The sequence below is a fragment of the Canis lupus genome, chromosome 33, assembly GCF_003254725.2.
Source record: "Canis lupus dingo isolate Sandy chromosome 33, ASM325472v2, whole genome shotgun sequence".
Classification (NCBI taxonomy): domain Eukaryota; kingdom Metazoa; phylum Chordata; class Mammalia; order Carnivora; family Canidae; genus Canis; species Canis lupus.
Window position 1 is genome coordinate 25,750,056 of NC_064275.1, and position 14,843 is coordinate 25,764,898.

General features: G+C 37.4%; 1 protein-coding gene across 5 annotated transcripts in view; it reads right to left on the minus strand.

The window, feature by feature from the left end:
- Positions 1-2,367: 2,367 nt before the first annotated feature.
- The window catches only part of KPNA1 (karyopherin subunit alpha 1), a 70,318-nt gene continuing 57,842 nt past the window's right edge, over positions 2,368-14,843 (minus strand). For all 5 annotated transcript variants that reach the window (XM_025475407.3, XM_025475386.3, XM_025475417.3 and 2 more), the window contains 3 exons: positions 14,071-14,198; positions 9,307-9,485; positions 2,368-7,707 (listed from right to left, as the gene is read on the minus strand). In XM_025475407.3, the coding sequence (XP_025331192.1) occupies positions 7,520-7,707; positions 9,307-9,485; positions 14,071-14,198 (495 nt within the window). In that variant the 3' untranslated portion in view covers positions 2,368-7,519. The remainder of the gene's footprint in view (positions 7,708-9,306; positions 9,486-14,070; positions 14,199-14,843) is intronic.

A 14,843-nucleotide genomic window follows, 5' to 3' on the forward strand; every position in this document is an offset into this window, starting at 1 on the left:
TTTTTTGTCTTTTATGGATCTTAAAGTTATGATTAAACTCTGCTTCTTTCCCATTATTAGCTTTTGTATGATTTTTACTGGGAAGCTTAGAAACCCTCCAAAATTTTGCATCAGTTGAGACTATTTTCATTTTTATTAACTCCTTAAAAAATAAATTTAGGAGCGCTATAGAGAACAAAGTGTAGGCTTTGTTCCAAAGATTTTAAGTAAATTTGTATTTTTCAAATACCTGTTCTATGCACCAGGAGAGTAAAGAAGGGAAATTATAGAAGGTAAACTTGTGAGATGAAGACTAGGAGGGGGTGTTGGTGCTGGAGTATATTTTAATAACCCACTAGAAATACAAGAATGAGGGGGACAAGGGGCAGTCAAGGCAGCCTAGTGATAGGGGCGCCTGTCTGGCTCAGTGAATAGAGCAAGGCCACTCGATCCCTAGGGTCATTGAGTTCAAGCCCCATATTAGGGGTAGAGTTTACTTTAAAAAAAAGTAATGTCCAGAAATAATTTTTCTTCAGATTTTCCCAGAATTTAAGGAAATTTCCACTATTAAAACCAATTCCTAGGTCTTTGGAATTTTTTGTTTACAAAGTGCATCAGAAATTTGTGTAAAGAGGGATCCCTGGGTGGCGCAGCGGTTTAGCGCCTGCCTTTGGCCCAGGGCGCGATCCTGGAGACCCGGGATCGAATCCCACATCGGGCTCCCGGTGCATGGAGCCTGCTTCTCCCTCTGCCTATGTCTCTGCCCCCCCTCTCTCTCTCTCTCTGCTGTGTGACTATCATAAATAATAATAAATAAATAAATAAATAAATAAATAAATAAATAAATAAATAAATAAAATAAATTGTGTAAAGATAATTAAAGCTACAAATGTAAGTAGTTAAGTCTTTTTACCAGTCATGTTCTAATATTAATATGTAGTCCTGATACTGTAGTCCTTATGAATTAGGCCTAAGAATTTTGTAGTTAGGTCCTTGGGAGAGGGTAGCATCAATGTGGAGTGTGTAGGAGTAAGGAATACTGATAAAGGTAAATCCAAAGTGGCAGAAATCCTAATTAGAGCTTTGCATTTGCTGCTCTCAAGCAGTTCCTCAGGTGGTCCTGTTTTTAACAATTTCTATTTTTGCAGCTCTTAATCTTCACCAGTTAGGTGATTTAGAAGTTTCCCTCTCTTTAGAAGTCAACTTGTTTACTTTAGATTTCCCATAAATGTTTTAGAACTGAGTTCCTAATGATTGATTTATTTCCCTTTTCCGCAGTCAAGTTTGCAGATATTCTAAATAGAAATGCCACGAATAGGTCATTTTTTGTTTTTTAAATAAATGTTTTGGGTATGTGTGTCAGGACTGGGATTAAGTCCTGTATTAAGGAATGTCTTGACGGACTCCCTTCACAGCAATTCCAGTTACCAAATCCTGTTCTCAAAAATCAAGCATAATAGAATTATGTAGTTTCTTAGTAGGGGTAGCAATTTAAATAAAAATTTACTTGGACTAAATATGGAGTGGCCTATAATTTATCTAAACTGAGAGCCATTTTAAAATGAAAGGGAACACTAAAAAAATCAACTGATGCTAACTGAGCTAAAACCTTGGGACTATACCTAGCAAACCAATATAGTCACTGACTTCTAGAGGACATAAATCACAACTTGATCTTGGAAAATCCTGTACTCTTTATATGGTAGGTTACACCTCAGCCTCTCCATCTCTCTCTCAAACCTGTGCTCTTTCCCCACCACTGTGGTCTGGGTTTGTGTTTTCTCCTCACCATCACTAATGCCCAAGTGGTTTAGATGAAGCAATGAAATTTGTAAACTCAGCTGTTTTGTACTATAGATGACAGTGTAGTCTGCAGGAACTAGTTCTATTTTGCTTTAAGATTCTGTTTTCAGAAAAAAATACCTGGCCAGTAGAATCACTCAGCAATACATACAGCAGTAAAAATGGAAAAACAAAAACCCTGTTTCATATCCTAAGGCAACCACAAGCTTCCAGATAAGTTGGATATAATTGGCAAAAAGTTTTTTTCTTAACTTTAAAATAGGACAGAAGAGATTAATGTGCTATTTTTGATAATACAGATACATGGGGTTATTATAAGTTACCCTGTAAAATATACCTGTAACTTTTCACAGAAGGTATAGGTTTTTTTGTTTTTATATAATGAACTGCTATGACTGTGTCTGCTTTTGTAAACTTCAGGTCAAATTAATGTCCTCCTGAAAGGTAACCACATTTAAACACTTAAATATTGAGACATTAAGTCTTAAGAGTTGTTAATTCCTGGTTTCAAACAGCAGCATAAAAGAATTCTTTGAATTTTCTTTTATAACCAAGTACCCTTTACTAATATCACATCGATGCATATTCCTTCAGTCATTTAGTATTTATTGAATAGTCTACTATGTGCAAGGCACTCACCCATGGCCTGACAGACCACATTCAAGTACAAAGAATCATCAGATCCATTCCAAATCAAAGCGTAAGAACACTTTGAAAAACAACATAGAGTGGTCATAATGATGAAGTAAGCAGAACATACTCAACAACATAAAGAGGTGATCTATCTTTCGATACTCCTTGGGACGAGATTCCTTTAGGAAGTCAGCTGTGTTAAGTTCACGTCCATGGATACCACTGCTTTCTAAGACCGAATTCTTCATTCCAAAGCCTTTCCCTCTCTGTGTACTTCTACATTGGAGTTTGTTGAATGGAAACATGTTTCTAAGTTTACCCATTATGCTACTAAACTCAAAATCAATCATTTGCATATATATCTTTTGACTTCTGTTGTTTTGTCAGGTCATATACAGAATTATAGCACCACAGAAAGGAAAAGAAGTTTGGGCTGAGAGGCTCTTATGTTCCCAAAATATGTAACCTAAAAGCAACTTTATACCTTAGTTATTTTAAGGGTGCTGATGAGAAAGAGCCAGAAAAGACTGGTCCAGCTGTGGCTATTGTTTAAGTCTGGTCTGGGAGTTCCTGACCCAGAACACCTCCACATGACTGCTTTCTTCCAGACACAACCTACAGGCTCTTTCCCACCACTGGACATTCAGCGTCTAAGGGTTGTGACCTTGGGGCAAAGTAGATTCTCCTAAGTCTTGATTCTGTCGCCTACATCACAGTGACAGTTCCCTCGAAGAGCAAGTTGGAGGATTACAAGAGAAAAAATGGGAACCCTTATCCCGGGCAGGCACCTGGCACAAAACAGAGGCTCAAAGACCTAGTTGCCTTTGTGACCCATGGGAAAAGAAAATGGGGCTTTTTCTACCCTCAGCTGAAAGCAAAACTTCATCTATCCTTAATCTTTTCTTTTTGCCCTAAATTTCCAAATTTATACCCAGTGACAATTTGATATTTTTAAAATAAGTGGATAACTTGCTTCATCCCACATTTTTGTGATGTCCTGGTACCCACTGTTAGTACCTATCCTTTTCTGACAATAAAGTATGTTATAGGATACTCTCCATATTAGAGCAGACTTACTGTACTAGTGCCCCATCTGGCCTTCAGTTACTTTAACTTAAAAAAAAAAAAAAAATTTAGTTTTTTTTTTAAAGGAATCTCTACTCCCAACATGGGGCTCAAACTCATGACCCTGAGATCAAGAGCCAGCCAGATGCCCCATGAGGAAGCAGATTTTTTTTTATTTGTAAAATTTCTTTAAGATAAACTTTTTTTTTAAAAGTAGGCTCCATGTGCAACGTGGGGCTTAAATTGACCACCCTGAGATCAGGAGTCACATGCTCTACCTACTGAGCCAGCCAGGTGCCCAATCCCAATAATGAACTTTTGATAAAGGTAGCTAAAAATATTTTCCAACTTGGCAGATACCTATTTATTCTGCTCACCCAACAATGAAGACAGAAGAAAGTGGCTCTGTTAATTTCAGATGGCAAAAAGTCCAGATTTGAGACTTCATATATAGATAGGTACACCTATTTCTCAAATGAGCAAATTTTGGAATGTAGGAGGTAGAACATAATATATAAATATGAAAAGCAAACAATGCCCTTCTAAAAGTGGATCCCTTTTCTTTACTGAAAAACATCCTTACACATCAAGATTTCATTGCAATATATATGAAAAGCCCCAAGCTCTAAAATACTAATATGCAAAGACTTGCCTACTGATATAAAATATGTTCACAAAACCAATCAGCAAGAAAGAAAAATCTTTCAAATTGAGGAAAACCCTTTCATAACGCAACCCCAAATTAGGGGATTATAAATAACTGAAATGTTTAGCACTAGAGAAGTAAATTCAAAGTTGCCTGTGAGTGGCCATGTACAACAGGATTTAATTGACAAAGTTTGGTTTATAAAATATATTACATTTTTTTCCTCAGGCAAAATTAGCAACAATCTGGAATAATTCAGATTTATTATGGGATAACTGTCATTGTTTAAATTTGTGGCTATATGAAAAAATGGCCCAGAGCCCATTTGGCTTTATCTGGCAGATGGAAGAAACCATCCTAGGGCAATAGTTTTCAAAAACAGTGTAGCTGACAAAGGTTTAAAAGGGCCCTACTTAGTAACAATTACACTGAATTAAAGTGTTCCATAGAAAACTCTCATCTGTTTTCCTTTCCTGGTTTTTCTCAATCCAACCATATCTACTTCTTGGTCCTTCAAATGCAGGGTGCCTTTATATCCCAAATGCTGTCAGTGTTTTTCCCCCACCTAAGTTTTCATTTCAAAGAACATACTTTGAAAGTCTGGAGGTAAAAGGGGGGGGAGAGGGATAATCATGCCACTTCCCCCCCCCCAATTAGTATATATTGCAGAAGAGTTTTCCTGTGTTGAAATTAACATGCTTTTGTAATGAGTAACATCTTAGTGATAGGGTTTCAATAAATTCAACGTACATTAATACAATCTGGCAGGCAGAGAACTGAAATTAGGACTTAGTTACCTCCTAAAGTCTCATTTCTATAACCAAAAAGGCTGCTTTATCAGTTCTAACAGTTATGCTGGGATTTATCCTTCAGTTAATTCCAATTTTTATGTTAAAAACATTTTATTCAAAAAAAAAATTTAGCTCATCTCATGGCTCATGAACTTGTAGAACAGGAGCAAGATAAATTCCTGTTTTAGACAGAAAATAGACCACAATAGTTAAATGGACTTTGGTTAATTCATTCACTGAGACACCTGCAATTGCAAATCTCCCAGTGTATGCCGATTTTCCTACTAACCTGGGGAAACAACTTTGTGTGCTTTATCTTTTTTCCCAAATTGGCTCATCAAAAATGAAATTTGTAAAATTATCTCATAGAAGGTACATAATTGAAAACATCCTAGAGAAATGATGTGTTACCAGTGATGTACAGTTTTAAAAAACTCAGCCACAAAAAAAGTCAAAGCTAAAAACAAGATTTTTACTATGAATCAGTGCTTCTATTACCCTTCTGAAAGAAGTTAATATTTTAATGTGATGTAAAGGCAAAATTGAAGTTTTTTCTTTAAATTAAACACCTAATTTGTCCCTAAAATTACAAAGAATCAAAGTCTTTTACAGGTCAAGTGCAGTAAACTAAAATGTCCTTTCAGCACAAAGCAGCACTAGAGAAAGTTATAGATGGGAGTTGACTAGTTTTGCAGTGGCTGCTCCATCAAGTAACAGACAGACATCAGACGGTATCCATCCAGAGCACAGACACAACTACAGAGTGGATGCGAAGAATGTGTCACACACTTGGCTGATATATGTCCTTTGTATCTTTCTATTTTGAAGTGGACTTTTTAAAAGTTTAAACCAGGTTACATAAGTTGACTGCTTAAATAACAACATGATGAGGTATGAAAGCTCTGAATATCCCTAACATTCAGCAGGATTTACCAGAGATGTATGATAACCTGTCAGGGGAACTTCCAAATAGTTACATTTTGGGATTATAATGAATTCTAGAAGAGGACAAGATTAAAGAGGTTTAAAAGGGTATTCTTTAAAACAGAAGTGAGCAACTTTTCTTTCAGAATTCATTTTGAACAGTATATCAACAAAAAAATCTTCTCTGATAGTGTGTCCCAACATTGAGTCAAGATGGCCAACTAGCACCAAGAAGTTGTATTGAACTCAGTTGCAGTTCTCTTGGCAATTAAGCTTATTTTTTCATTCCGGTCCAAGCACAAATGTGGATCACTGAAGACAGTACTGGAAGCGCCAGTTGCAGGTACATTGCAGTTATCATTAAATGAGCCAGAAGGTAGAAACTTTTTATTTTATGGGGAGTTGACTGGGCAGTACTAGTAGGAGATGAAATGATTAGGGAACAATGAGGTTATTAAAAAAAAAAAAATCACTGCCCTTATTTGGGTTGAACAGGTTATGTTGAGAAGATGATTATTTAAGATAAGGATGCTACATTAAAGGGATCATATATGCAGCATGAATACATTAGAATCAAGCTGCACCTGGCTAAGAAAAAAAAGTTTCCCTAAGTAACCTTTATTTAGTAAAAGTATGTGTTGTCTGCCAGTCACAGAGGGGAAAAGCACCTAGGGTAAACTCCAATTTAATGAGGACCTTGGTCAGGACCACAAAGCCTGAAACATTTGTTTTAATGCAGAAACACAGCCTCTAGTCACACTGGTTGAGTCTGGGAAAATTGGAGGGATTTTTTGTGTTTTCTTTTTTTACTTTTTTATTGAATTACAGGATATTGTTTCGATTACTAAGGATTCTAAATCTTCATACCAGCATTAGAATCGAACCACTTCCAAATCCTAAGACACATAAGACCAAAGAGAAGCAATAGCCATACAAATTAATATGTGCCCCTCTCCTTTCTGCTCTAAGGGAATCTTCAAACCAGTATCACATTTAAGAGTCAAAGTGTTAATTCTTCAGCATTCCTGACAACTAGAAAGCACATTCACTGAAGGCTGAAGGTGAGGGAGCGGATGGTTTAACTTTAATATCTGTGAAGAATGGCGCCAATAGAGGAAAGAAAACCATCCAGTCTCAGTAAGGATTAATGCAAATTTGGCTAGAAAAGCCACCAGGTAATCCAAGGGTTCACTGTGGAAGAACTCATGAGAAGTACTCTGAAGTGTACACAACAGGTCTAAACATCTCCCTTGTTGCAAGTAGTTGTGTGAAATTCAAGATAAAGGTTTAGTCTCATCTTTTAATATCAGTGTTTTTCCCCACTTTAAAGGGAATGAGGAGGAGTCCTCTTTTTCCCCCACAAAGAAAGGGAGCCACATTAATATGTGTATAATCCCATGACTCTTATAATATATAAGTGCGGATCTCCAAAGCCTAGGGATTTTCCATAAGAGTGGGCCGTTCTGGTTACCCTTTTTATTAGAAGGGTATTCCACCACAGAGAGCCAGAGGTTTTCCAGATGTGTGTAAGAGAGCAGGTGCGCAAGGCAAGCAAATGAGCGCAAACAGTATTATGGAAAACATTTGAGAAGTTAGCTCCATGAGGACTGTGGGCTCCACAAGAGGACTTGACTGGGTAGCCTGGTCTGACACAGGAACATGAAAGCAGAGTATTGCTTCAAAGCTGGAAACCTTCCATAGGAGCCTCACACTGCTGGAAGATGTACTGCTGCTGGCTAAGGTCAACCTGGGGTGCAATGCTGCTGTCCTCATCCTCGGTCCCGAAGTAATGCTCGATAAGATCAAAGGCCTTCTGGTAGATCTCCTGGTTTTCATGACTCTGTAAGAACTCAATTTTATCCAGACCTAGAATGGAATAAAAAAAAATCTGTGTGTGAATACATATATGTTTTTTTGTATGTATCTGTTGGAAATGCCAACGAAATTGTATTGTGCCATCTCTCCTTTCCTACTGTAAAGGAAGATTTTCTCTACTTCTATCTTTAGTATTTTGTAACAGCACAGAAAATATCACTGGGATTACATCTGAATGCTAGTATTACAAACTGACATCTTAAATACATATGCAAGCAACAACCAGTCCCCAGATGCAACTTCCATAACAGTCTTCACATCATTCAGTGTCCGAGGCCAGTAGCAGAAGTATTCCTTTTGAACTGTATCTATGACCTAATTAATTCTTGGCTCTGATCCAAGTTCAGAGCTTTTGAATATGTCAACAAACGAATATGACATCCTTAAAATAACAGCCAGAATCAATTTCTACTGCATAATCTAAGAAATCCAACTGAAACAATTAGCCAACATATTCCCTTTACTAAGTTTGAGCCCATCAGAGCTAGGTTTTGCTTTTACTTGCAGGCATAAGCAAGCTGACTGCTATAGCAATACTGGAAATAAATGTTACTATTGCTCAAAGGAAAAAAAAATACATATTCTTATATATCACCACATTAAAATACATATACATAAAAAAATTAACAAGTTACTTCTGTGGAGAAAGATCTCCAGGTACAGGAACATTTTCCTTTTTTATACATTTCAAAATATACTAAGTAGGTATAGCTTTTTTTTTTTTTTTTAAGATTTTATTTATTTATTCATGAGAAACACAGAGAGAGAGGCAGAGGAAGAAGCAGGTTCCCCATGGAAGCCTGCTGCAGGACTCGATCCCAGGATCCCGGGATCACAACCTGAGCTGAAGGCAGACGTTCAACCACTGAGCCACTCAGGTGCCCCAGGTGTAGCTGTTATAATCAGATTTTTTTTAAATGGTAAATTGTTAAAATCATTTTGGAAAACAGTTCTGCATTATCTGGTAAACGAAGAACATACCCTGTGATCCCTAATTCCAATCCTAGGAATAAGCAAACCCTAGAGTAGTGGTTGAAAACCACTATGGTTTTGGCTATGCATTAAAATCACTTAGGAAACTAAAAGGTTAATATACATTAGTAATCTAATGATGAAGAGTACAGTTAACACTGAGATTGGAAGAATGAAGAAAACAAAAGGCACATATTGAACCTTCAAGATGAAACTTTTAGAGTCAGGAACACTTTAAGAACACAAGAATTGGGAGACACAATCCAAAATGCAAACTCTAAATCTTACAAGAGAAAAGGAATAGAATCTGGCATCGTCTACAGTAGATACAGATATTCTTAAGGCTCAGATGGAGTAGTAAAAATTCAAGAGTACCCACGTGGGCAAGCAAGCAGAGTCCAGGAACTGGGAAGATCCTTAGGGTCCAATGGCTAAATTGAAGGGTACTCACTTCCCTTCACAATTAATGCATATTCTTTTCCACTTCTGCCTATTAAACAGTATTATTCATAAGAGAACAAATTTTTCAAATGAGTTTGCACTCACTGACAGATGTAGACAAGTCAGAAAAGCAAGAGGAAAATAATTTCAGGATATCTATTAAATACACTATCTTACCATATGCTTCTTCAATCAAAGCGCAGTAAGGGTTAATGCCAGTGCCATTCCTTTTGGCTTCTTGTTCTCCAAGCCTCAGGATATTTTCCAAGCCATTTAGGGCAACCTGTACAATCTTAGAGTCCATGACTGTGAGGAGATCACAAAGTGGCTTGATACAACCGAGTTCTACGAGGTACCTAAATTAATACAAGGAATAATTTAGTTAAAGCTTTCAATTTCATAAAACTTTTATGAGATAAGTGGGTCATCCTCCAACTGTAGAGATAAAAATAAGCACCCATTCAACCTAACTGGCTACACCTTCTTACAAAGCTACAAATACATGAAACAAAACCAATTCTCTAATACCATCTCCATTTATCCCCCTCCAACGTTAACTGGACTCCAAGAAACTGAATACTCTTACTCTGAATACGAGCAACTCATCAAAACAGTATACTTTTGGCTAATTTCATTTTTGTTTCTGTAGGTAGCCACACCTCTGAAACAGGTGCTAAAGCCACCATAGACCCAAAAGGCCAATTCTATTTTGTACAAAGAACTCTTAAAATCCCCAAAAAACAAATAATTTAAAAATGGTCAAAAGATCTCATGGCAAATAAAATATGAAGAGATACACAACGTTAATATATATCATCAGGGGATTGCAAATTAAAACAGCTTCTTAACCGACCTGGGTGGCTCGGTTGTTTAAGAAGCTGCCTTCATCCCAGGTCATGATCCTGGGGTCCTAGGACTGAGCCCTGAGTCAGGCTCCCTCCTCAGTGTGGAGTCTGCTTCTCCTCCTGCACCGTCCTCCGCCAACATCCCCGCTCATGCGCATGCTCCATCTCTCTCACTCTCAAATAAATAAAAATCTTAAAAAAAAATGCCACATCTATTAAGATGCAAAACACAACAATACCAAATGCTGACAAGAATGAGGGCCAAAAAAAAAAAAAAAGAATGAGGGCCAACAGGACTCTCTTTTTTTTTGCTAATGGGACTACAACACAAGATAATCACTTTGGAAGGTGGTTGGCAGTTTTTTGCATAGCTTTCCATACAATCCAACAATCACGCTGTGGACATTTACCCAACTGAGATGAAAACTTAGGTCCATGCCAAAACCTGTACACATTTATAGCAGCTTTATCCATAATTCCAAAAAACCCCGTAAGTAACCAAGATGTTCTTAAATAGGTAAATGGATAAACTGTAGTGTATCCAGACAATGGGCTATATTCAGTGATAAAAAGAAATAAGCTGTGAAAAGACATGAAGGCAATTTAAACATACTAAGTCAAAGAAGCCAGTCTGAAAAGACTCCATGCTATGTGATTCCAAACATGACATTCTAGAAAAGACAAAACTTTTATAAAGACAATAAAAAGTGGGTGCCTAGGTGGCTCAGTTGGTTAAATGTCTAACACTTGATTTTGGCTCATGTCATGATCTCAGGGTCATGAGATTGAGCCCTGTACAGATCAGGTTCTGTGGTTCTGTGGTGGGTGTGGAGCCTGCTTAAGATTCTTCCCGTCTGCTCTTCTCCCCTCCCCCCTAAAAAAAAAAAAGAAAGACAATAAAAAAATATAGTGGCTGCCAGGGATTTGAGGGGTGGGGGTAAAAGAGTAGTAATGAGGATTTTTTAGGGCAGTAGAACTATCCTGTATATCACAACAGTGGTAGAAATAGGACATGCATTCACGAAAACCTACAGGATTATACAATACAAAAAGCTTTCAGCTCAGGAACACCTGGGTGGCTCAGCGGTTGAGCGCCTGCCTTTGGCCCAGGTCGTGATCCTGGAGTCCCGGGATTGAGTCCCACATCAAGTTCCTTGCATGGAGCCTGCTTCTCTCTCTGCATATGTTTCTGCCCCAACATCCCCCTCCCCCCACCCGTGTGTGTGTCTGTCATGAATAAATAAAATCTTTAAAAAAATAAAAATAAAAAGCTTTCAGCTCAGCTCATGATCTCAGGACACTGGGATCAAGCCCTGCACTGGACTCCTCACTCAGTGGGGAATCTGCTTTTCTGCCTCTATCCCTCTGCTCCTCCTCCACTTGCACTTTCTCTCTCTCTCTCAAATAAATTAATCTTTAAAAACAAAAACCAAGCTTTATTTGTTTGTTTATTTGTTTATTTATTTATTATGTATTTATTTTTTATGATAGTCGGGGGGGGGGGGGGGCAGAGGCACAGGCAGAGGGAGAAGCAGGCTCCATGCACCGGGAGCCCGACGTGGGATTCAATCCTGGGTCTCCAGGATCGCGCCCTGGGCCAAAGGCAGGCGCCAAACCGCTGCGCCACCCAGGGATCCCCCCAAGCTTTATTTATGATTATAAACATTAGTTGCAAATTTGGAAAACACAGAAAAGTATAAAGAAAAAATACACAGAGATTAACCACCACTATTATATCCCACTATTCCTTCCTGTGTTTCTCATTTTTAAAATTTTTTTATTTTTATTTATTTATTTATTTATTCATTCATTCATTCATTCATTCATTCATGAGAGACAGAGAGAGGCATAGACACAGGCAGAGGGAGAAGCAGGCTTCATGCAGGGAACATGATGTGGGACTCGATCCCGTGACTCCAGGATTCATTCATTCATTCATTCATTCATTCATGAGAGACAGAGAGAGGCATAGACACAGGCAGAGGGAGAAGCAGGCTTCATGCAGGGAACATGATGTGGGACTCGATCCCGTGACTCCAGGATTACGCCCCAGGCCAAAGGCAAGCGCCAAACCACTAAGCCACCCAGGGATTCCCTGTGTCCTCATTTTTATGAAGGGTACCCACCTACCATCTTCCCCAGTTACCTCTGACTCTTCCCTTTCCTTGCTACTTAAAGCCTGCCAGCAAGTCCTACAGAACCTTCCTTCCCCTCCTGAGATCCATATCTCATGCTACCATCTTAATCCGGGCTGTATACTAACTACTGCAATGGCATCTTAATTGCTCTTTCCTCCTCAAAATATTATGTTCTTATACTACTCTCAAAGTTAAAGACAATGAGTCTAATCAATACTCACGACTGAGGCCTTCATCCCAGTTTCCAAAACCCACCAATTCTTAATTCCTCATCTTGCAAAAGCATAACCTATAGCAATATTGGTTGCCTTTTCCAATAACATTACCTGTGCACATTCCCTCACACCCTCATACTATTTGCTCTCCTCCACAATAACCAAACTTCTACCCAATGGCAAGTTTCATCTCTTCCATGAAACTTTCTCTAATTCAAGGCAATATTCTTCCTAAAAACCTATGTATTAGCATTTGATTATATTTAACCTAAAAATTATGGGTATTTCCTAAGTTACTCTAATTGATTCTTGCATCTAAATCTTCTCTACTGAATAAGAATAAGCAAAATCACACAGATGCCTTTTGTCAGTGATAAAGTCAGTTTATTTTCTGTGATTTGGACTGTAATAATTTTTCAACTCTTCATCTGGTTAAGAAGAAACTGCTAGGAGATTGATCATGAACTTCATTTATATAAGTAGCTATACTGAATTTTAAAAAGGAATAGTAAGTAGCCTTTCCACTCTTCTCTAAACAGAGCAAAATACCCTTGAATACTTTCTGATGAAATCTACCACAGTATTTTAGGAATGTTTTAAAAATATGTATACAAGTTTAAATATTACAATTAAGAAACCGTATTATAACTTCTACATTACTGCCATTACTGGGATAAATGCCATTATCAGTGGTGGCATATTTATAATTATAATACCCCAGAACCAGAACTAGAATCTTGGGAGGTTGAAAAAGACTTTAATCTCATACAAACTGCTTCTGAAGACCACTAGAAATCTTCCTTGAAAAGCTGTCCATGATGTTTACCAAAATAGCTATTTGCAGTGTTAATCTATTTTTAAAATTATATTATTTTAGGTACAGAGTTATCTTCTGTACCTAATCAACTTCTGAAATGTTAGGACTACCTTTTACATTTTTAAACTCCAAACAGAGCACTAAAAACTAATATTGGTTAAGTGCTGACATTTAACCCACAAAGCAACAATATGAGAAATTGCTTTATTTTTCTGATATTATATATAAGGAAGGCGTTACTATTGCAACACTCGTGTAACCCCTCATCTGAATTCCCCATAAAGAAAGTTAAGGCAGGCTAGGAAGAGTCTAAGTTCCATTTATCTTTTCATCATTGATCTTTTATTTTTTAAATCTGAAATACTGAATGTCCATAATTTAGCATTTAATTTTATGATGTTCCTTTAAGGAACTGATTCCTGTCCATCTTTTTGCCTTCTATAGCTATTAAAATTATAAGCCACCCAAGAGGCCATTTAAGTCTCAAGCTAATACAGCTTCCTTTGCAGAGTATTAATAGGACTTTCGGGAGACACTGTCTCTAGTGAATTTGGCATTTTATTCTAAGATAAACCTCTTTTAAGTCTGATCAAATTCTATTAAAATACCTAAACTAAAAATAGCAAGAGTTAGATGCTAAAGTTGGACTCCAAGGATTCTACAAGTAACCTTCTACACTAAGATTTTTCTGACCAAAAACTCCAGAGTAGGCCAAACAACTGGTTATAAATAACTTCTTTCAAACTTTAACTGTGCTTTCTATTATCCTGGAATTATTTCAGCAAGAAGGAATGGGAGAATTAAATACACATTTGAGTCTAGTTATGAAACTCAGAACAATCTTCTAAGAGGTTAGAATTGAGCACTCATAACTAGTAGACATAATTTTTTTTTAATTTACTAGATGCTACCTGGCTAGTACTTACTTGATCTGTTCAGCTGACCCTCCAGAAGTTGCATTTGTGATGGCCCAAGCTGCTTCTTTCCTTGTCCGAAACTCGGCAGTTTGTAATATACTAATGAGGGCTGGGAAAATGTTGGCATCTATCACAGTCTGAAATTAAGTAAAAAATTAAATGAAAAAGGAAATTACAAAATTTGTAAAAGTGTTCATGATACTAATTATAACTTTTCAGGTAGCTTTCCTAATGATACCTCTCCCCTGTGTTAAAAATTAACTGGAAGGAGTTTAAGTCCTCTTACCGCTAACCTTTCAACCATACTTGATTATCACTGGTAACACCCGCCCTGGAGTCTGGGATTTTATAATCTCCTAATTTTTTCCCTGAGTTCTTTTCTTTGTTGTCTCTTGTTTCATTCACAGTAACAAATTACAAAAGTTCTATTTTGTATTCTCTGTTAGTCTCCTTTCTTTCACAGCACCTAACTCTGACTTGTGTATTGTAACCATCCAGTCCTCACTTCTGGGTGCTCCACCCCAAGATCTAAAGCTTGCTTTAGATCTGCTATCCACTTCAAACATCATCCACCCTCTCTATATAAGTTCTCCTTCTCAAACCTCTCTTTATGTATATTTACTTATTTATTCTAAATTTCATCAGTCACTAAGTCTCCTTTACATTCTCAATTTAAAACATCCCGAGCCACCTTTTCCCTTCCCCTTTTAGCATTGCCTTGATCCAATTCCAACCCACCACCTCCCACCAGATTACCAGCATAGCCTGTAGTTGGACAGAGT